The sequence below is a fragment of the Natrix helvetica genome, assembly GCF_964273705.1.
Source record: "Natrix helvetica genome assembly, chromosome: 9".
In the NCBI taxonomy this organism is placed as follows: domain Eukaryota; kingdom Metazoa; phylum Chordata; class Lepidosauria; order Squamata; family Natricidae; genus Natrix; species Natrix helvetica.
The window spans coordinates 4,169,506-4,193,552 of NC_138560.1; the positions used below are offsets into that span (position 1 = coordinate 4,169,506).

At 44.6% G+C, this 24,047-nt stretch overlaps 1 protein-coding gene across 1 annotated transcript in view; it reads left to right on the top strand.

The window, feature by feature from the left end:
- Nucleotides 1–23,431, top strand: part of LOC309396427 (cell adhesion molecule CEACAM6-like) — a 44,499-nt gene extending 21,068 nt beyond the window's left edge. Inside the window, exons 3-8 of the mRNA XM_081961542.1 lie at nt 10,407–10,679; nt 11,075–11,335; nt 16,960–17,083; nt 18,104–18,156; nt 20,193–20,221; nt 22,725–23,431. Of these exons, the coding sequence (XP_081817668.1) occupies nt 10,407–10,679; nt 11,075–11,335; nt 16,960–17,083; nt 18,104–18,156; nt 20,193–20,221; nt 22,725–22,847 (863 nt within the window). The 3' untranslated portion in view covers nt 22,848–23,431. The remainder of the gene's footprint in view (nt 1–10,406; nt 10,680–11,074; nt 11,336–16,959; nt 17,084–18,103; nt 18,157–20,192; nt 20,222–22,724) is intronic.
- Nucleotides 23,432–24,047: the final 616 nt, after the last annotated feature.

Consider the following 24,047-nt stretch of genomic DNA (forward strand, 5'->3'; position numbering starts at 1 on the left):
CCTCAACAGACTGTTTCCTCTTTTATTTTGATTCCTTCTCTTATTCTGTATCTGTGATCTTGGTAGACTAGATTCCACCTGATTCCTCTAATGACTGAAAGTCATTCCAGTAGAAATTAGCTCCTACATGTTGCCCCTTCAACATGTCACCATCAAAGCTTCTCCTTTATGCTCACTGCAGTACAGATACTGGCCTATTTTGAGCCTGTTCTGATAGTTAGTCAAACGTAGTTCTTTTCCTTGTGTTTTCCAACACTGTGACCTTATATTTTCTTTCCTCGCCGTGTGAGACTCCAAATAGTTAAAACAGTTGTGCAATTTTTGTTAGCCTTTCTTCTTTTTTCATGTACCTTCTCTTTAACCCTGTTTCATTTATAACTTTGGCACTGACAACTGGCCAGTTTCTGGCGACGTTTTCAAGCCCACCCATTGATATTCACTCGGGCTCTATACCTGTTCGATATTCTTTTCTTCCGTTTATTTTATCTGCCCCAAGCTTGCCTCATTTGAAGTGTCTCTCCACCACTTTCCTTCTCGGTGGTTGTGGGATGTCTTAGAAGCGGTTAGAAAACCAGCTATTGTTTTACGGTGAAGCAACACAGATGTTGTTCCTGAAAAGATAAACCTCGTATTTCCTTTTTTTTTTTAAATGGCTAAATTTTCAGCTGAACCTAATTTTGGCCTCGTCTTTTCCCAAGTTCCCATTTTAGCCATGGAACATTTGAGGTGCCTTTACAAAATCTTGCAGTCCAGGGGAAGAGAATTGATTTATATCAAAGTTCTCCATCATTTTCTTTTGGTTTTTGTTCTCTTACAACTGCTTTGTACCTCAAGGGTAGCTACGAGGTATGTTGGCCATTGATCAACATTTCCTAAATGCATAGAGGCTCACCACTCGGCCACAGATCTGACTGCCCAGTCCCTTCGGAATGGAAAAATCAAGATAAAATCTTGAAGTCCTGAGCCAATGAACCATGATGAAGAGTCCTATGATTACGTCAGACGTTTTCTTAAATAACAATGATGTCCCAATTTTTTTTTTAATCTTTCCAACAGAGGCCATCAATCATATCTCCGTCAGAGACCCTGGCAAGATTGTCGAGAATAGCACAACCTATCTCAACTGCACAGCTTCTGGCTTTAATGTTTCCTACTATTGGCTTAAGGGGAACCAGAGGCTGCAGGCGGGGGGCCGCCTATCTTTAAGCAGCAATGGTCAAAACCTTAGCTTGAGCAAAACAAGTCGTCAGGACTCGGGCCTCTACACTTGCTGTGGGATTAACAGTTTCTCTAAGAACTCCGTCAACTACACACTGAATGTCTTTTGTAAGTCTGGTTTTGCCTTGGGGAGATTGTAGAGATTTGGGGATTTTGGGGAACGAGCTCCCCACGCACGCTTGTGTAAGAATCTAACTTCTAAATTAGGGATATATGAGAGGCGTTGAACAGATCCATTCAACGGAGGGATCCAGTGTTCTGAGTGCATTCCCTTGATCCAGTCACTTTTCCCTCCCTTGCCACGCACCAATCCCTACAGGTAGTCCTCAACTTACAACAGTTTGTTTAGTGACTGTTCAAACACGCAACGGCACTGAAAAAAAGTGATTTAGGACCGTTTTTCACAGTGACTACTCTTTGCAGCCTCCTTGTGATCAAAACTCAAGACGCTTGGCAACTGGTTCGTGTTTATTACTAAGGGAGACAGTTTCACTTAACAACCGAGTTATCAACTTATCAACTGTGCTGTGATTCACTTAATGACTGAGGAAAGAAAGGTCGTGGAAAGGGGCAAGACTTACTTAATGAATGTCTCTGTTAACAATGGACATTTGTGGGAGGCTCCGTTGTGGCCGTAAGTCAAGGACTACCTGGACTGTTATCCAAACCCCTTGAGTAACTGTTTAGATAGGTCATCTTGCAAGGTTCATTTTGATTTGGAGCTGTGAAGCTTGTATCTAATACAGGTGTCAAACTCAAGGCCCGGGGGCCGGATTCGGCCCGGGGGTAATTAGATATGGCTCACAGGGCCACACTATAAATAGCAAAGAACCATCCTGCAATGTTTCTACCGGCAAAACGGGCTCCTGAGCTCCGTTTTCAGCTGTCAGGGCCTCCTTCAAGCCTCTGCCAGTGAAAATGGTGCTCGGGAGGGCTGCATGCAGGAGGCCCTGGCAGCCGAAAACGGAGCTCGGGAGCCCATTTTCTCTGGCAGAGCGCTCGGTCCGCCACAGGTGCCCCCAACAGGAGTGATGTCAAGCTGGCCACATCCGCCCTGCCCATGCCCATCCCACCCACAAGGTCAAACATAATCCTCACCTGGCCCTCAATGAAATCGAGTTTGACACCCCTGATCTAACAAGTCAATCCGTTTGAGAAATTGCATCACTCCCAAGTATAATAATCTGACTCAACAGGAGAAGCCTATCATTAGGATGACAGGATCACCTCGGGCTACATATAATAATATAATTGCAAACATTAATCCTGAGCCAGTGTTAAGAGTCACCTGCCAGCTGTAAATTGAATGGAGAAGGACACCACTTCTTTGTGGGAAATTTAAAAAAATTCCTGGGACAACCATGTCCCTTGGACCTCAAGGATCTGGGTAAAACTGGGGCAGCCCAGGCCTCAGTGTAGTATGAAATGCACCATCTGTTTTGGGCAGTTGGAATTTCTCCAGCCGCCTAGATAAAACCTCTTAAAATCCTTAAGCAGAGTTTGGTCAGTCAATCAATCAGAATCAACCAATCAATTCAAAAAAAATTCCCCCATCATAGATCAGCAAATAAAACCTTTACTTAAGGCAAGGGGGGGGGACATAGTTATTCTAAACTATCTCAAAGGGGTTAGAATTAATACAGATAGTCCTGCGGTCAAGGAAATAAAATCAGGTCCATCCGATAATAACATTTGGTGATTAAAACAAATCAGAACGAGTAGGATTTTTAGTGCGGACTGGAAATTATAATTCTTGGTGACAGAAGTCTGTGACAAGATGACAATTGTCTGGACATGTAACCAGGAACAGGAGTCAGTTCGAAACCCTTCAGGTTTATTACATGTTACGTATACTACAAGAATCTGACCCACAGATGATTAAGGCAAATAATTTTGGGAGCGTAATGATTCCAAAGGGACCCGGTGGCTCGGTGGCTAAGACGCTGAGCTTGTCGATCAGAAAGATCGGAAGTTCGGCGGTTCAAATCCCTAGCGCCGCATAATGGAGTGAGCTCCCATTTCTTGTCACAGCTTCTGCCAACCTAGCAGTTCGAAAGCACGTAAAAAATGTGAGTAGAAAAACAGGGACCACCTTTGGTGAGAAGGGAACAGTGTTCCGTGCACCTTTGGCATTTAGTTGTGCTGGCCACATGATCACGGAGACGTCTTTGGACAGCGCTGGCTCCTCGGCTTTGAAACGGAAATGAGCACCGCCCCCTAAAGTTGGGAACGACTAGCACATATGTGCGAGGGGAACCTTTACCTAATGACTAATGATTCAAACTGATGATACATTTGACCCCGCCTTCATCTACAGCCATAGAGAATAACATGTTCCATCAATTATTCCTTAGGCCCAGGGTACCTGCGAGACCACCTACTGCCACCAGTAGCCTCCCACAGTCCAGTGCGATCCCACAGAGTTGGCCTCCTCAGGGTGCCGTCGGCCAGACAGTGTCGGCTGGTGACCCCCAGGGGTAGAGCCTTCTCTGTGGGAGCGCCTTCCCTCTGGAATGAGCTGCCCCCGGAGCTTTGCATAATCCCTGACCTCCGGTCCTTCCGACGCGCCCTAAAAAGTTGGCTTTTCCAGCAAGGCGGCCTGGCCTGTTAATTTTAACTCATTTTTTAAATGTATTGTCTTTTAAATTCGGTTTGTTTTTTGGATATGGATTTAATTTTTTTTTAACTTTTGGGATGTGTGTTTTTTAATGTTGTACGCCGCCCTGAGTCCTTTGGGAGAAGGGCGGCATATAAATCCAAACAAACAAACAAACAAACTTCACCACACAACACAATCTCTCTCCAAAGGGGATTTCTTTTTCCCTTGAAGTAGAGATGTCAATTGACAAAATGTGAGTCCTTGTTATAAGCCAGCCACACTTTACAACATTGTGAAGCATTCTGTGCACCTTTTTGCAACTTCCTTTCTATTACTTCTACCTGCTACATGAAATAGGTAGCCACCTTGCCAAAATGCTATTTTAGGGAAGGGTGAAAAACCATTTCTTCTTTTTTTACTCCAGTCCCTCTGCAAACTGCTGCTTAAAGTCCACACCCAAAGAACCAATAGAAGTAATTACTACTTCTGCATATTTAAAGGGCAGTTTCGTTTTCCAGTTTCTTCAGTGCCCCACCTGGGCTTATTATTCTTGAAACGCAGTTTAAGGCTTTCTGGGGGGAGAGGTGGGTTGACTTACAGGCCACCTGTAACTCGAGAAAGTAACATCAGGCTGATGAAACTTGCATGACGTACAATAGGAATTGGACCCCCCCCCCCCCACCTTTCCAGCTGGCCAGCCGCTTAGCTGTCCATGTTAGCTTCTCTGTTTTGCTTCTCTGTCTGGCCTGGGTACCCCAAGGGAGGGTCCCTGGCCACCCTGAGAAGGTTGAACTGCGTACATTAGATGCCCCAAAGTTGAATTCTCAAAAGCCAAATCAGAGTTTTTCTACCTTCTCTCTTTTCCTTGGAAAAGAATTTGGGGTTTTGAACTCTTGGTAGGCGTGAAACTGAGATTAAATGGATATTGAGACAACCTCCAATACTAGAAGGTATTCAGGTAGTCCTCGACTTACGGCCATTTGTTTAGCGACGATGCTAAGTTGCAACAGCCCTGGGGGAAACCATGTTGCCCAGTCCCGTGATCAGAATTCAGGTGCTTGGCAATGGTAGTAGCAAGTCAATGGAGAAGCTGGTTTCGCTTAACGACCGCACTGATTTGCTTAACAATGAAAAAGATGGTAAAATTGGATGTGACTCACTTAACAACCACAAATGGAAATTCTGGTCCCAATGGTGTTCGTAAGTTGAGGACTACTTGTATTGTTGAGGACTAGGTGTATATGAGCCATGGTGGCACAGTGGTTAGAGTGCAGTACTGCAGGCTTCTTCTGTTGACAGCCTGAAATTTGGCAGTTCAAATCTCACCAGGCTCCAGGTTCACTCAGCCTTCCCTCCTTCCGAGGTGGGTAAAATGAGGACCCAGATTGTTGTGGGCAAGAGGCTGACTCTGTAAACCACTTAGAGTGGGTTGTAAAGGACCGTGAAGCGGTATATAAGTCTAAGCGGTATTGCTATTTAGGCTGACGAGCTAAATAGCTCTTGGATATGAAGGACAAACTCTGTATTGGGCAGCTTTTCCCTATCTAACAGGGCTCTCCAACCTTGGCAATTTTATGACTTGTGGACTTCAACTCCCAGAATTCCTCAGCCGGGTGTGTTATGCTGGCTGAGGAATTCTGGGAGTTGAAGTCCACAAGTCATAAAGTTGCCAGAGTTGGAGATTCCTGAATGCAGAGAACATCATTGTGGACCCACGCTAACGACACAAGCATGCGTCATTCCATCTCGTAGGTTTTTGATCAAATGTTCCTCCTGAAAACTTTTCTCCCCAAGTTCCCCGGCCTTCTTCAACCTGTAACTCTCCTATATTTGCTCCAGATGGGCCTGATGCCCCAGTCATCAGCCCTAGTGGGCAGTTTTATGCAGAGGGCTCCAATCTCACCCTCTCCTGTCAAGCTGACTCCAACCCACCCGCCAACTATACATGGTCCTTCAAGAACTCTGCACATTCAGGGGGGATCTATCAGCTCTTACGCTTGTCTTCTGCCAACAATGGGACCTATACATGTGAGGCCTCCAACAACGAGACCAAACTCTCCCAGTCTAAAATCCATCCTGTCTGTGTCCTGGGTGAGTATATTCATGGTTGTATGGACTTCTGGTCTCCATAAATCACTTCTCTTAACTGAGTTGATCTTTCTGGGGCGAGTAATTTATATATTTGAATGACTCGCCTCCAGAAGTTTTGGATTCCCCATCACTGGAGATTGATGGAGATTTGACAGCCATTTGCCCAGAGTGGCACAGGGTCTTCTGCCTGAGCAGGGGGTTGGACTAGAAGACCTCCAAGGTCCCTTCCAACTCTGTTGTTCTGTATTATGTATTTCCTATCTCCATGGGACTTGTCTGGAATCATCCAGATCCAGTCCCAATTATCTCTTTTTCGCAATCCATTCTATTTACTGTATATGTTTGGGTATTCTTGTTTCCTTGACAGCTCCTTCTCAGTCTACGACTCTACTGGGTGTGTTGACGGGGGTTCTGTCCCCAAGTGATCCCGCATGACTGGGTTTGGATTTAAACCGTCTGCCTTACGATGAAATCTTCAAAAGTCAACACTGGAACCCCAGTTTTTATTGGGGCCTTTCCCCCCCCCCCCATGAAATCTCGTTGCTTTAGCCAACTCCTTGTATGGTTTCTGTTCGTGACTGTTCTTCCTAAAATACATCCTTGTGTCCTGTAACTGGATTTCAGTTTTGATGCAACTTTTTTACTGTTTCCTTCAAAGGTTTGGAGTTCACCACCTTTTGCTGTCGTTCTTTCTTAAGATGTTAATTGCGAAATTTGTGCGATGAGCATTAGAAATTCACTTGCCTCCTGTCGCTTCAGACTTCTCCGATATTGTTGCATTTCTTCATTCTGTCTATGTATGTAGTGTTGTAATTTCTCTTCCTTTTTTTGTCCTTTTGATAATCCTTAAACAATGTTGAGGGAACTGGAGTTTAGAAAAACATCCATGCGTCGTCTTCTTCTTTTTCCCCACCGTTCACTTCTCTTACGGAGAACATGTCTAATTTTATCGTTGCAGTTTTCTAATATTATCTTAGCAGCAAACACCCACCATGTTAGAAAGTCATTAGGACTGGATACCTGCTCGTCGCTTTGGGGATGTTCAACTTTAGAAAGTTTTATCTGTAATAAATAGAATAATTCTGAAGGTTGAAAGTTGTGTCTGATCATTCCTTTCCCATTAGTCTTAGTTCTCGAAAGTCCTCGAAAGAATGAATAAAGGTAAGACTCTATTCCAAAAAAGACCTGTACATGAATTTGTTTTTATCCATTTTAAAATGACTGTCGTGGGGTAATCAGGTTATGTTAATGGCAGTTAAGCTTTAGGAGAGTAACTTCACATTAATAGTCAATCTCTTCTCCAAAGCCCTTGAAGCAACAGATGGAAACTAATCAAGGAGAGAAGCAACCTAGAACTAAGGAGGAGGACAGTTAATGCTCCAGCAATGGAGGTTTTCTAGAAGAGATTGAACAGTCATTTGTTTGAAATGGTATAGGATCTCCTTCTTGAGCAACAGGTTGGACTAGAAGACCTCTGAGGTCCTTTCCAGCTCTGTAATTCTGCTAACTTCTGCTTTGCTGGTAGATGTTCCACCATATGAACTCCTGCCCAGAAGAAACACTGAGAGCTTATGATCAGACACTGCTAGAAATGTGGAACTGGATGAAAATGATAAGATCAGGCAGTTTGATCCTACATCTGTACGTCCTTGAAAAGAGTAGAAGTTGATTCTGGTTTCCACCAGCCTCTGGGAGGTTTTCACCAGACCGATGCTTGGTGCTTTCTATTGTCCCTGGTGATCTTATAACGTGCCTTCTAGGACTTTTGTACCATTGTAAGATTACTTCTTGGCAAGAGAAGCTAAACAGCAAATTAGACCGAAGGGAAGAAGCTAATGAGAACGATGATATCTAAAGATGATTCCTCCAAGGGTTTGGGTGCTCTTTTTTTAAATATTTCCTGGCATCTGTAAATGCTTTCTTGGTTTTGAGGCTGACCTGATCCACCCTTTCAACTGTGTCTCCTCCCAGATCGTCCCAGTGTTTCTAAAATGGTTATGAGGGAGTTGATTTTCCCCAATATCATAATTTCAACACCCGGACATACATACCAGCCAGAGGTGGGATTCGGCCGCTTCACACCGGTTCGAGCAAACTAGTTGTTAAAATTCTGTCCAGTTCAGCAAACCGCCCAATCCCATCACTGGCTGGCCCCGCCCCTGCCCATTTTTCAGCTGTTTTTCGACCCTGAAAATGGCTGAAAAATGGCCCAAAAAACAGGCAGGTGTGGGGCCAGGCAGTGGTGGGATTAATCCAAACCGGTCACAATTGCTGAATCTCACTTCTGCCTTCGAGGCGGGAAGCAGGGCTGGGTGTGATGAGTGACATTGAGTTGGCCACACCCAGCCAGTCACATGACCACTTGGCCATGCCTACCCCGCCAGAGAACCGCTTGTTAAATTATTTAAATCCCACCACTCCTACCAGCAAAATAAGGCATCCTGAATAATATTGTAACCAACTCTGCAATGTACATATCTTTTTTTTTTCTTGGGTTCCCCCCCCCCCCCTTCATTGGACTCATGAAATTCAATTACTAAAATATGAGATAGCGTGATGGTTTCTAGAGCCACCCGGGAACATCCTGGCTAATGCAGACATATCTGGATGGAAGCCACTGTGTTTAACTGCCCTCCTTTTTAAAAAAAATTCTGCTGATATTATGCCCTTTTATGTTGGCAGCAGTCCACGTTGGCAATAAACTGCACTGATCACAGGAAGCCTCTCATCCTCAGCTTATGAAAAACAGTCCGATGCCAATGCTTACTAGAATTGTTATTTAAAAAGCGAAAGAGCCACACTGCTTGGCTGAAAATATAGCTGCATAATATTCCTGTACGTGTCTTCCATGCAGGGAAATTTAGTAAAAAAGAGGATTTTCCCCCTCTTCTAATAGTATTTTGTATTGCTTTTCTTTCTCTCATTCTTTCTTTCTTTTATGATTGTTTTGAATGCGTTCAGCTCTTTCAAGAAAACAAGAGCTGCGTAATTATTATTTATGTCTTCCATTGTCTCCTTCCCGTAGCAAAATAGTCCCTGGGTCCTTTTTCAAAACAAATGAAGCACCCAGTAAAAGTTAGAAAGCAGGACACAGGAAAAGGGAATAAACTAGTAGGTTACAAACACTTTCTTATTTAAAAAGCTTTCTTCCAGGCTTTTAAAATCCTCCATAAAATGTGCAGTCTAAAATCTAAGACCGAAAAGGGGCAAAAGGTCAGTGTTAGAGAGCTTGCTCATTTAACAACCGCCTTGCTTAGAAACTGAATTTTTGGTTGTAAGTAAAGGACTGGCTTTAAAAGCCCGATGGAGTGGCTGGATCTGCTGAACCAATAGATGGGAGGTTGAGTTGGTCAAGCATCAATCAAGGCATGGATTTTGGGCTAAAGCCCAGTTTTTTTCTCAAGAAGACTACCAAGAAACATAGGTAGTCCTTGACTTGCAACCGTTCATTTAGTGACCGTTCAAAGCTAGAAACAGCCCTGAAAAAAGTGACTTATGTCACCTGTTCAAAAGTCAGATGCAAGAACACACATCCTCTACATTCTATACCAGGGGTGTCCAATCTTGGGAACTTTAAGACTTGTGGACTTCAACTCCCAGAATTCCCCAGCCAGCCATGCTGGCTGGGGAATTCTGGGAGTTGAAGTCCACAAGTCTTAAAGTTCCCAAGTTTGGACACCCCTGTTCTATACAATTGAATTGAAAGCCCTTGATGTTGCGTTCATATTGCACTATACCGTAGAATTCAATGTAGTTACTGCCCTGGGATAGAAGCTGTTTTTCAGCCTCTTTGTCCTTTTTTTTATTGCCCTGTACGGTCTGCCAGATGGTAATAGTTAAAAAAAAAGGGGGTGCCCAGGATGAGATGGATCTTTAAGGATGTTTTGAACTTTCTTAAGACAGTGGGAGATATAAAGCTCTTCCAAAGAGGAGATTGGGCAACCAATGATCCTCTGGGCAATGACGTTGACCTTCTGGAGTGTCCTTATCAACAAAAAAAACCCACACTCTCTGAACCAGTATAAGAGAGAATGCCTAGCCTATTCAATTAAAGAGAAGGAAAGAGAATTAAAACTCCATTTTCTGAAAGCTGGTGCTAAATGATTCAACTTAATTGTTGGTTTCAAAGTGGGTGGCAGGAGCCATATCTCAACCCAACCGGGTGTCTTCCCAGCACACGGCTTGCTTTGTGGAACCAAATCTCTGATTCTTGCAGGAACTTCTTAGCAGAAAGTTGTTGGCGCTACTCATGTCCCTGACTTGGTCCGTCGGCCATGTTGGCTTGAAGGGGAAGGGGGTAAGATGACACACCCATTGTTGTTGTTGTTCTTGTTGTTGTATTTTTGAGGCACCCGAGTCTTTGTAAGCTTCTCCATTCCTAGGAGAGCTCTCAAAACCACTCAACTCCGGCGATCCTAGATGGTGACCTTACTGGACAGGCCAAGTATCAGAAGCTGTAAGTACTCCGTATATGACCCTTGTTGTGTTTTGTGCGCAGAGAAACTCTCAAAGCCAAACCTGTGGCCTCCGGAATGTCTGGTGCCTGAGAACTCCCGTGTCACACTGAATTGTAGCACCTCCAATAGTTCCACGGTCAACGTCACCTGGTCCAAGGACACTAAACCTTTCCCAACAAATGTAGAATTTGACCATCAAAACCGAATCCTCACACTGCGTGATTTCCAACAACCAGACGCAGGGACTTATACTTGTACGGCCCGGAACCTTTTCAGCACTGCCACAAGCAACCCCAGCATACTTATACTGGCATGTGAGTAATCTCCCCTTTGACAGGGCTTTTCTTCCTGCTCCATGGTGAAGATATGGCTACTAGCGTTTTCTTCCCCATCTCCAAAATGAAAAATAAGGGGATTCTTAGTTGACCAAAGATGAGCCCTCTTCCTCCAAACCTTCTTGGAAGACAGCTGAAGAAGACCTTGCAAGGAAGGACCTCTGCAAAGACCTGAGGGAACCTTCTCAGATGTGGAGATGGAACCCCACCACCAAAATTCATGTTGGAATCATGATCAGCCCCATTCCTGACCCCCCCAACGGCGCCCTAATAATCTTGCTGATTTGTGGGGTGGGGTACGTTCCTCCTGCTTACCAGCTGGGCCTTCTTCTCTTCCACCCCTTTGCCCTGATTCTACCTCCTTTCCTTTTTAGACGGACCCAGGTCTGCTCAGTTGAACCAGTCAGGAATCATAGTGCAACCGTTGGGTTCCGAATTGGTTCTCCAGTGTTCTGCGGAATCCGTGCCTCAGGCCACCTTTGAGTGGTTCTTCAATAACACGGTCAAGAATGGGATGGATGACACGCTCAATCTTCACTTGAAGGACTGGGAGGAAGAAGGCAATTACAGCTGCCGGGCCACGAACCCCTTCACCAAGCATACCACTTCGGTCTCTGTCTATGTGAAATTGACAGGTGAGAAGTCCCGTTTCTTGGAATCGACCACCGTATGCATGATCCTTTCTGGTTCCTCACAAGTTTCTGGCTCATCCGAGTTCTTCATGGGCCAAATGATTTGGAGCTAGGGATTATATCCCGGGCAGGATAGTAGGACAAGGGTAGCCACGTCAAAGGGCGGTGTGAACCCAGGTTTATATATTCTATCGTTCCAGATTACACTGTAATCAACTGAGTACAAGTACCTTTATGAACAGATCTTTTGGTGTAGAGTACAGAGCTCAGCAAAGAGCTTATATTTGTTTATAAAATGTGTTTATAGTCTGAGAATGGGGGGTCATATGTTTCTAATCTATATGGTCTAGATCAGTGTTTTGATCTAGGCTTCCCAAGAGCACAAAGCCAACTCCTCGTCCCGTCACCTTTTATATAGTTGAAAGTGAATTCCTCTCCAGCAAAGTCCCGGCCAACAGTCTTTCAAGAGATTTCACAACTACAGGCCTTTATCAGGCTTGGAGAGCTGTCAGGCTGATGTCCTCCAAATGCCACGAAACTTGTCAAGACCTCAGGAACAGATCTTCGCCCTAACGAATTGAACTAAATGTCTCCTGCAAACTCCACTTCCCTTTTGCACCTCTTTTATTTCCTCTGGGAGGCGCCATTCATCGTCCACCTGTGGCCTTACTCCCAAGTAAGTTCCCTGTTCCTTAGCTATTTCCTTCTCCTGGCAGCTCCACTCATGCGCACATCGGGAACAGGCTCCAGCTGTTCTTCTGCCCCACTGAGGACCGACTCCAAAGGCAACTGATAACTGTCAGACGGCCCTGGTCCCATCTCTGCCTCCAATGCAGAGCGTTCATCAGAGCCTTCCCCAGGACTGGCCCATGTTCCTCCCCAACCTCCTCACTATCTGAGTCTTCCACCAGCTCTGTTGGCCCCTGGTGGGCCACAACAATCAGGGGTGTCAAACTCAAGGCACGGGGGGCGGATCTGGTCCACAGGGCCACCCCGGAAACAGCAAAGGAACGGCCCGTGGTGCCTCTGCCAGTGAAAACAAGCTGGGGAGGGTTGCGGGTGGCCCTCCCCAGCTCCTTTTTCAGTGGCAGAGGGTTGCAGGAGGCAATTGCAGCCAAAAATGGCAGAGCAGTTGGGCCACCACTGACATGAGTGATATCGAGCTGGTCACGCCCATACCAGCCCTTCGAGGTCCAACACAACCCTCATGCGCCCTCAAGGAAATCGTGTTTGACACCCCTGGTCTACATTCATATTTTTCAACCTTGTCCACTTTAAGCGGTGTGGACTTCAACTCCTAGAATTCCCCAGCCAGCTGGCTGGGGAATTCTGGGAGTTAAAGTCCGCACCGCTTAAAGTAGCCAGGGTTGAGAAACACTGCTCTGCATTTAGGTTTTAGGACTGGATTAATTTTATATTGGCATATCATGGATTTTATATTTGATTTTATTTTCTCTTTAAACTTTCTTTCCCTTAAGTTCAGCACGTTTTAATTGCTGCCATGTATTGTAAGAGGAGAGTTAGCGTAATCTCTGGTGCTAAATAAATCTGGAAGAATTGGGCGGCTCCTTTTCCAGCTAACCATTTTCAATGCAATAAAAGGCAGAATGCCTTTTAAAAAGGATATAGTGTTTTTTAAAACGCATTCATCGGAAACGGTGCCACTAAATCCCTCCTGTAACGAATGTCATCGTTTCTTTATAGCGGTGTTATTGATGTATTATTTTTGTTCTTTACACTTCACTGTGTTGCAAATAATGTGCTTTTCATGCTTTGTTGTTCAAACCTTCCCAGTTGAAAAATGCATTTGGGAGACAAGCAAACAGCAAAAATAGATATATATTCCATGCCCTGAGGGGAAAAAATAATTGTCAGAAATTCCAGATGCAGAAGTGGAACGGAACAGTGGGAGATAACGTCCATTTTTCACTTCTCTTTGCCAACCTCGGCAGGCTAGTTAAAGAAAAGAGAAACAGATAAGAAAAGCAAAGTAAATAAAATTGTGGTTGGGTAGTTTTTGATTTACAAAGCTACTCTGTCACTGCACACACCTTGCAACATAGAAAAATTGACTTTCTCTGTGGGAGTTGGGAGTACCAATCGAGGCCTTTATCTTTGCTGCTGAATAAAAATTGGACTTTCTCCCAAAATACCTTTTTTGAACATTGGTTACTAATGCTCTGGACTGGGGCATGCATAGGTGGTTTGTGGTCTGTTTGTCAGGTAGAATGTTGGTTGGGAAGGTATTAGAAAGGTGTCTTTGGAGTAAGGTGCATATAATACCTGTTATATTGCATTGTATTTCAGGTTCTCTGTGAGTTGGTTGATCTTGTTGTGACTTTAAGAATTGAGCTAACAGGAGCCACTGTGGATGTGGTGATGTTGGAGGAGATAGAATGATAGAATCCTAAGACTGGAAGGGACCTTGGAGATCTTCTAGTCCAACCCTCTGCCCATGGCAGGAAACCATAACAGGAGATGCTACCATACCTCGTTGTTGTTGTTGTTTTCATTCTTTCCCAGGATTTGCAATCTGCTATCTAACGAGGGAATGTCAATGGAGATTTTCAATCACCAGGTTGTGTTTGTCCAAAAGGTGGTTTTTCAAGAGTCAACTGGACTTTCTTCATTTTTCCTTGAAGACCTTTCGCTTCTCACCCAAGAAGCTTCTTCATTTTCTAGAGGAAAAGCGAAACGTCTTTAAAGGAAAACAAAGAAACTGTTATGGCCCGCCAGCTGCCAGCAGAGCTGGCAGCAGACTCGGACAATGAGGAGGTTGGGGAGGAACTTGGGCCAGTTCTGGAGTCTGGGGAAGGCTCTGATGGATGCTCAGCATCTGACACAGAGATAGAGCCCCAGTCATCCGACATTTTCCAGCCACCGGAGAGGCAGCTGCCTTCGGAGGTGGAGATAAGTGGGGAGGAAGAACAGCTGCAGCCTGTTCCAGATGCGCGTATGCACAAAGCAGTTAGGAGAGGAGAACAACTGAGGACAAGGAGCTGACTCAGGAAGCAAGGCACACATGGACACTGAGTGCCCCCAACCCTGCCGGGCTGGGGAATAATAGAAGGAGAGGGGAGTGGTGGTCGTAGGAGACAACAGTTCTTATTTCTGAAGATTCTGCTCATTGTGTTTCATGCCACAAAGACTGCTTGCCAGAACTTAATTTACAGCTTTGGCCTGGAAGCTCCTGGTCTGGCAATTATCTCAAGAAACTGATAAGGTCTGTTACTGCAGTTAACCCTTTGAAGGACTATTGCCTGGACTTTTCAGTGTGTGAATGCCATTAATTCACAGAAGATAAATAAAGAGGGGGGTTTGGGGACAAGGAGTCTGATTCTTGTTTCTGCTAAGGCTGGGTCAGAAACAAGGAGAATGATAACACCCAGCCAACCTTGGATGGCCTTGAAATACCCAGCAAGGTTTTACCTGGTTAATAACAGAATAACAGAGTTGGAAGAGACCTTGGAAGTCTTCTAGTCTGATCCCCTGCCCAAACAGGGGTTTAAGATAAGAACCAAGTTTCAAGTCCACCTTGAACCTGAACGCTTGGTGGGTGACTGGGCCATTGGTCAAATTTACCTCACAGGACTGTTGTTATGGGGATAATGTTAAAAGAGGCCAAACAGCCCATCTCCTGCTAAATTCAGAGATATTTCATTACTAGCTTCCTCAATATCTTGACAGTACTTCTGATGTATGGTCTTTACTGGGATAGTTGTGATATGTTCAGAGACCTATTTGTCTGGAAAATAGCTCATGTTGAATTGTATAGCACCGCATCAGATCAGGAAATATTTTACGACATATTGTATAAGGTGTCAGGTGTGAAATATCAGATCCAGATGTGAAGGTCCAATTAAACAGATGTTTTGCTAAGCAACCTATGCACGGGAATATTCTTAACTAACACTTAGCCTTATCTTGGCATCAGATGAAGGTCAAAGGAATTCAAGAGAGTTAAATTAATCCATTTGTAACTGCATAGAGATACTAGGCTGATTGCTCTCTTGACTCCAACCCTTGGCCCTGCCACTCCTTCTCCTACATTTTGCCATAAATTGTTTGGTGATCATTTTATGTTACGAAATATTTCATAAACATTTTAATACCTTGGGAATCATGGGTTCCGGAGTTTGGGTGTATTCTGTAAGTTACTTATTTGAGGAAACTTGGTTCAAACTCTTTTGTCTTGTGATGCACCGTTTTGCCCAGTTAAAGCTTACCGGAAAGAGAGTTTTAATAGTGTATAGATATTAAATGCTTTTTCATTTGTGCCATGGAAATCTTTGTTGTGTTGTTTTAGCACTACCAATTGATAAGCATTTGCAAATCTAGTATGACCGTAAACTTTTAAATAAGGTAGTCGTGCAATTCCTTCTCCTCTGCGCCTAAGAGTTCACTGGGATTGTTTTGAGCAAGTATGGCAAAAGCCATCATTCTCACATTATCTCCTGCAGTGTCACAACTTCTCCTTGTGTGTCAGTGTTCAGAAGCTAAATGAGGTGTGGAAAGCAGAGGTGACAAGCTAGTCTTTTGGCGTACGAGATTGTGCCAGCATCCAAAGCTTTTGATATTATCCTTTCTCCCACCAAGGCAGAGTTCCCGAACCGTGATCATTTCTGGATAGGTGGACTTTAACTCTCAGAATCCCACTGCCAGCACGGCTAGCAGTAAGAATTTGTGCAGTTGAAGTCCATATCCCCAAAAAATGGCCAAGCTTGGGAAACACTGTAGAGTACTAGAAAAATGTCTATTCTTCAGATGGTGTCAGGGCTAAAGCGCCATTGAAATATTCGGGACAGTGAGAACAATTAACCAGGGGGATGACTTGCCTCCAGAAGTGGTAGGTACTCCATCACTGGAGATTTTGAAGAAGAGAAATCTGAGATATTTTTGTTGGGCATTCTGCCAGAAAAATACGACAAGGAGACTATATATCTGGTTTGACATATATTGACTGCAGCTAGAATTGTATTTGCGCATCAATAGAAAAATGATGAAATACCGTCAGATGAGAGCGTAATTAGAATGCGCAGAAATGGGCAGATTAACGCTCATTATTAAGGATGAAGAAGAAACGGAATACTTCCTGACGTGGGATGTATTCAACCAATGGTTAGACAATAGAAACAGAAGTTAGAAACAAGGAGATACAAAAAAGAGGAAAATGCTAATGTGGAGAGAATTTGATAATGAAGATGTTATGTACTATTGTAATTTCATTGATATGTAGTTGCATTATGAATAGTATTGTGATGAATATTGTAACAAATATGTGGATTTTGATTGTCCAAAACCCAGATCCCACACTTTGGTAGAAATGGAAAGTTATACAAATAAAATAAATAAAGCAGGGGGAGGGAGGGAGAAAACATTGGACAATCATTTGTCTGAAATGGTATGGGGTCTCCTCTCCTGCTTGAGGAGAGGGTTGGATCAATGTCCCTTCCAACCCTGTTATTCTGTTCGATTCCCATCTTACAGTAGCTTCATGTTCAGAAGTTACCAGCCATAGAGTAGGACTTCCAATGAAATCTACCCGCCCTTCCCCCATTGATTTACCCAAGAAAATAGAGAAGTCCATGGCTATGTGCTCTCCAACCTTCACGTGTCTTCTCTGACAGACGAGAGTGCGATACAGCCCCGCATGTCGGTTGCAGCCATTGCTGGGACAACTATCGGTTCTGTGGCCGGACTGATGCTTTGCGTAATCGTTGTGTACCTCCTGTGGACCAAGGCTTCCTGTTGGTAAGTCTCCCACCGAGTCGGCATTCCGAATTGGGTGCATCATCTTCTCGAACTTCTCGAGGTCCTTCCTCCTGTGGGTGCCTGGTTTCACTTAACTTTGGACTTAAGGGGCTGGTGGCACCAATCTCATCAACTGTTTCCTCCTCCTTCACCTTGGATCAAAATCTACCTTGGTACAATCCTTTGGAAGCTCTTGAGGGGGCAAATGGCAGGGCCCACCAGCTCTAACGAGGCTTACTAGATTCAAAAATGGGATCCACTAAGGAGCAAAGCAAGTATCCACATCCCAGTATCCCTGGGGATCTGGGATTAGATTCAGTGCCTATTGCTGAATCTAATCATTCTCATAGACCGAAGTACAATGGGCCGTAAGAACAAGCTAACCTCTGCTGGGCACATCAACGTTTCAATTTTTGAGTCCTTTCAGGTACGTGGAGCTGTAATCCCCGTGGATGAGCCAACAGGTGTGCTGGCTGGGGGATACTGGGAGTTGTAGTCCCCGTTCATCTTTGGGGAAAAACCGGAGTCTTTCCTGATATCAAGTATTATAAAATGTTAAGGCACTGGATTTCTTGGGGGAGGAGGGCAATGTGCATAGCATTTGCGAATCTTTTGTTTTAAGTCATATTTGCAATTATAATATTTGAAAGAGCCTAATTGGGGAGGAAGGGGGTTGAAGGTCAAATTAAGGGGAGAAATCTAAGGGACAGTGCCGAAATGACAATTTGGGGTATTAGCAAGGAAATAGCGACCAAACGTTTTAACTCACATTGATCTTATGCCATGCAGATATGTAAGGGCTGACTGTGAGAATTCTGGGAGTTTTAGTTATAGCACATCTGGAGGGCACCTAGGTGGGACTAGAATTTCCAGCCAAGATGGACATCCAACTTACCTGTTGTTAATTTTCTAAGACGTGGGGAGGGGGTTAGAAGTGCAGGACGTCAAATAACTTGCTGGCTGTGTCGGGAAAGGGATCCCCACTTCGTTTGGGGTCATACGTGTCTGCTGTTTATTTAGGAAGGCGGAACAGCACACATCCAATGGAAACATACCCTCGGCACCCGGCCGCAGTAAGTATCAGCCCTTGGGCCGGGCCGGGATCTGTGTGACGCATGCCTGTATTTGTGATACAGTCTTCTCACTACTAACACGTCGTCTCACGATTTCGGGGAGCCTCTCTAACACTGGAGAAAAGGTGGAGGAGATTTCCCTGCACTCTTTAGAGCAGTATTTCTCAACCGCTGGCATTTTAAGAGGTGTGGACTTCAACTCCCAGAATTCCCCAGCCAGCTGGCTGGGGAATTCTGGGAGTTGAAGTCCACACCTCTTAAAATGCCAGCAGTTGAGAAACACCACTTCAAAGCCGGAGTGTAGGAGAGCATGTTTCTCCATCCACAGCCCAACTGCATCCTGGGAAATTCCTGCATGACTGGGTAATTTTGGGAGTTTGGGAGTCTACGGGTCTTAAAATGTCGGTGGTTGAGAAACACTGCTGTAGAGCCAGAGCATAGGAGAGTAGGTGTCTCCATCCACAGGCCAAATGCATCCTGGGAAATTCCTGCATGCTCTTGAGGTTCGGGGTGGGCTTTTTCCCAGCTGCTCTGGCTCCTGTTTCCAAGGGAAGAATTCTTCTCTGACTTTACTCCTGGCACCTTGGGATTCACCTCTCTTCTTCTCCCCTGTCCTTCTGCGGTTCTCCCTCTATCCTCATTTGCCCCCAAACCCTGAATCACCTGGGATTTCTGCTGCTATATACCATGATAGTTTCAAAGGGGGGTGGTGGGGTAGGGGGGTGGAGGGATGAAACCCCACAGCTCCCCAGAGGTGGTGAGATTTGGCCGGATGATCATTTGGAGAAATGGTTCTTCACCTCCGTTGAGCTTCTGCTACATGGATACAAGCATGAAGAAGGCATGTGGGGAGGCGGGGGAGTTGTTGGCCTACTTTGTCTACCTCTGCATTTGGCTTGGATGTTCCGGACCTGGACTCAGGTAGGAAGGGAAGGTAGGTGGGTTGAACCATGGGAGATATGAGAAGAGCTAGAAGATCTAGAAAGCTCCAGTCCCTTTTGTCAAATCAACAATGGCCTTCCGTTGATCTTCCATGATCTGGACTTTCTTGAAGTTCTTTAAAGGTTTCATATGGAAGGACCATTCAACAGAAGCGAATCTGTAGCTTGGGATTGAACGGTGGACTTCTTGGTGCTCTCTGACCTTGATGATCTTCTTGTTTCATGACCCAACTCTACACAGGAACCACCAAGCTTAAGAGAGCATTCAAGAACTCCACCAGAAGGGACTTTGACCGTCTTGGCTCTTCCTTCCCTGGCCTTTAGTCAACCTATATAAATAATTATATTGTATTTATATAAGTTATATATAAACATATAACTTTATATGTTAGCCTATATAAATGAATGGGTGGGTGTGTTCCAGCATAACTCTCGAATGCCTCAAGCAATTTCAACCAAAGTTGGTACACAGATGACTTACTCCCTGGAAAAAAATATTTTGGGGGTAAGACACCCCTAACATCCCTTGGGGGGGGGGTCTGTGTGTTCCAGCATAACTCTGAAACGCCTGGGCTGCTGAAATGAAAAGGAATGAAATATACACTCTATAGTGTCAAATCACAGTACTTTTGATAGTGATAGTGTGCATTTTGGATTCAAGTTCTGTTAAGATACAGCCTGTTGTGCCTTAAAACGGCTTCTATTGTACAGCACAGTGGAGCTGCCATGGTAATGCCTCCACAAGGGGTTCCCTCTGGTAAGGGAGATTGATTTGACACTATAAATATAATTCATTCCTTTTCCTGTCTAATACAGGATAAATAAATACCCGGGCAATGCCAAGTTATCAGCTAGGGAAAAAATGAATTTAGTTGGAGATAACCTTGCCATGGAGAGAAGAAACTTGGTGTTTTCCCCATACCCTGCCACATCTCTTAAAATCAGGAGGGACATCCTTGCCAGCATCTGTGATTTCAGACAAAGTCCTCACCTGTGGGTGTCACTTACGGGCATGGATCCAATTTCGTTTGTTCCAGTTCCCTGATTTTTTTTTCTCTCTCTCTCTCTCTGTCCTGTCTGTCTCTGTCATTTCAGACCAGGCCACTGATACCAAGTCCAAACCGGTAAGAATGGAACTCTTATAATTTCTACCGTGTCCAGATTTCAAGGTGGAAAGAAAGTCAAATTTGAAAACTGGAAATGTTGGAGTCTAATTTTAGAATCCGTTTTCAATGTTGAGAAAGAGAGAGAGGAAGGGCCCACTATTTCATTCATGCTGCCCAGGGGTGTCTTCCTGCCAGCATTACTACCGGTTCGGTGCCCAAAAATGTTTGCACTTCCGCAATCGCTTCGCATGCGCACTTACACTTTAAAAGCTCTGCACATGTGCACACCATTAAAAAAGGAGGGGAAATTATATATTTTCAATGAAGATTGTTCTGCGCATGTGCATAGCAGAAAATAAATATGGCGGCGCTCAGGGTAGAAACAGTACAGTCACATATCCAGCGGAGTTGCTACCTATTCGGCCGAAGCGGTCCGTATCGGTAGGAACCCACCTCTGATGCTACCTTTGTTCCACTGGCCGTTTATTCTACAGACTTTGGCAAGCAGTCACACAGGGAGTCCTCGACTTATAACCGTTTGTTTAACAACAGTTCGAAGTTTGTTACAACGTCTTTGAGAAACGTTTACGACCCTCATAAACATGATCATAAAAACCGGTCTGGTTCAACTGAATGACCGCAACGACGTACGTTGCTTGAAAGTCTAGTGACGGCCGTAAGTCGAGGACTTCCTGTCCATTTCTCCAGATTATTTGAAAACGGAAACAAAACAAAAACCAAATAAGAACTTGCTGTATTCTGTAAGACCCAAGTGGCTACAAAGGTGCATCATATTATGGTCATTGTTATTATTTTATCAATATCCATTTTTTTCCTGGGTCATCATAACCTTAATGGATTCTAAAGACTCAGGAATCTGAGCAGCTCTCCTCCAGGTGGGTAAAGTATAGTCCCAGTTCAGTCAAATCAAGAAGGCCCTTTTTTTTTCACTCTTGGGTAAGTTTGGGTAAGTTAAATATTTCTATAGTATCGTCCATTGCTGGCCACGGACATCTAAGAAGAGTTTTAAGAAAACCAGATTCAGCCTTGCAAATAACTAGAGAATTACCAAAGCTGTTGGGATGGGGGGGGGGGGGGGACCTGTTAGGAAACTATATAGTTATTTCTAGTGCCAGTTTTTTGGCCCTCTACAAATTCAGGAAGAGTTGCCACTTTCTTTTGTGCTCCAGTGCCTTTAACAGGACACAACAATATCGGGCATTTAAACAGTTGAGCGAGTCCAGAGATACTTTACGAAAAGAGTCCTCCACTCCTCTGCTTGCAACAGAATCCCTTATGCCACCAGAGTTGACATTTTGGGCTTAGACAACTTAGAACTACACCACCTTCGGTCTGATCTAAGCGTAGTACATAAAAGTGTCCGCTACAATGTCCTACCACTCAATGAATAGCTTCAGCTTCAACCACAACAATACACGAGCACACAATAGATGCAAACTCAAGATAAACCGCTCCAAACTCGATTGCGGAAAATGCGACTTCAGCAACAGAGTGGTCAACGCCTGGAATGCTCTCCCTGAATCTATGGTTCCTTCCCCCAACCCCCAAAACTTTAACCTTAGTGTGTCTACGGTTGACCTCACCCCATTCCTAAGAGGTCTGTAAGGGGCGTGCATAAGCGCACCAATGTGCCTACCGTCCCTGTCCTAATGTTTATTGGTATCCATTTCATGTATCCAATCGTGTTTATGCTTATATATGTTGTCTCGTACATGCTTGACAAAATAAATAAAATAAAATAAAAACGATTGGAGGCGAGTGCCTAAAATGAGCAGAATCCAAGCAGAATCCGACCATAACGCCTCTGGAGAAAACAGGAGCAAGATGCAAAAAGAATTAAAATAGGAAAGCACGCGTATTTAAATCACAGCATGACAAATTGCATGTTTTTGCGTGTGTATTTTAAAATGGACTTCTCGGGCTTCCCAAGTCATTGACCGTTTGGAAGGGAAGACCGTGTTTGCTGTGAAAACACTGAATTAATGTTCGCATGCCTTGTTTGGTATCTTGTCTCCAAAGGCACATGTTGTGGTATCCTCATTCTCGTTTCTTCCTTCGTGGAGAGCTGATGATGCAAGAGAAGGGCGAATCCTGCACAGATTCGTCCCCTGAGGGGGGGGGAGAGAGAGAGAGAAAGAGAGAGAGAGAGAGAGAGAGAGAGAGAGAGAGATATGTATCTCAGGTGTCAATCAGTGCAGTAATAGAGCTCTCATTGGTGAAGACGCACTGAGCTTGCTGGCGGGACAATTATGTGTTCTAATTGGTTGCCGGTTTGACAGCTGCCTTATAAGCAGCTGTCAAACCGGAGTTGCTTGTTCCGTTCCTTCTGAGTTGTTAATAAATACTTCTGGTTGACTTGCCTCTCGCCTCAGCCCATGATTCCTTGTTCCAGAATACGAGAGAGAGAGAGAGAGATGTCTGTTCCTCCTATTGTTTTACCTTCTGTGTTCTAATCTCTCCATCTCTTTCCCTTTCCCTCCTCCACCTTCCTCTTTTACAGGTTGAAGAAGACATACAATATTCAACACTAGCTTTTGACACAAAAAACACTTCTCAGCCACTCTCAAAATCTCCCCGGCCTTTGGACAGCGGTATCATTTATTCTGAAATCAAGAAAAAATGATTGTGAATCGATCTTTGCCTGGGGGAGGGGCAGATTATTTAACCCAGGAGCTCCTCTCCCCCTCCCTTCTGCTTCCTTCCTCTTTCGGCTGGATTCTGGTGGCGAGCTTTTTATGGGGAAGAAAGGAGGATAAATAATGATCTTCTCCAAAAAAACAAAAAGGAAGGAAGGAAGGGCAAGAAGCCCCTTCCCACGTGATCAATTAATGTCCAGATGCCGCCCAGCCTCTCAAGTTGGATGCAAAACAACAGCAACAGCGGAGTCTCTCTCCAGGATGTAATGAAAGGGTTGGCAGCCTCGTGCAAGAGACAACACGTACATTTTTATCATGTTAAGACTTCCACGCGTGCGGCGGGGAGGCTGTTTCATCCCCCTCAACAGGGCAGGAAGCAAAACAACAGGTTGCATTTTTGCTCTCTGCCTTTCCCTCCCATTCTCGTTGCCTCGCTGTGATTCCTGAGTTGTGCCAAACGGTTCTTTGTTGTGTTTTTGCAACTTGAGTTTGGTGTTGCCAGCCAGCTGTGGCTCCTACCCTCCTGGGCTTTTTCGTGCCACGTGAAAAAAATAAAAAATAAAAATAAAAAGGTCTCGTTTCCTCGGAAAAGCATCCGACGTGCTGCTGGTCCTCGCTGATTTTCAGAAGACAGAGGAGCTGATGTCCTGTTTCCTTCTCCCCCCCCCCCCCAGTCCCCTGCTAGATTCCTGCCACTTCTAGATCCTCAAATATCTCTTTTTCATTTTTTTTAATCAATAGGTAGATCAATTGGGCCTCTCTGACCTGGAGGTTGCGGTGGGAAGTGGTGACGACAAAGGGCAATTTGATTTTCCGTCTGGAACTGTTCCTTGTTTTCTCCAGATCAGCTAGGCAAATTAGAAAACACAAACAAATGAAGAACAATCAGGAACCAGAGAGTGACGTGAGCGATGAGGTCCCTATTTCAAGAATAACTCTTTCCAAGTTTGTGTATTTATTTTTTGTCCAGCAAACTGGCATTTGCTGAGCCAGGAGAGAAAGAAAAGGGTGAGCATAGGACCGACATGTTGATATCTCAGTGAGGAGGTTTTCCATAATTCTTGAGCACCAGATGAAAATGTCTTTTGGGGACAATTCCAGAACTTTGGATGACACTTCCTGCAAAAAGCTTGGAAGACCATCTCTTTTGGGCCTCTCCCAGCTCTTCAGGTAGACTCCTTCCCTCC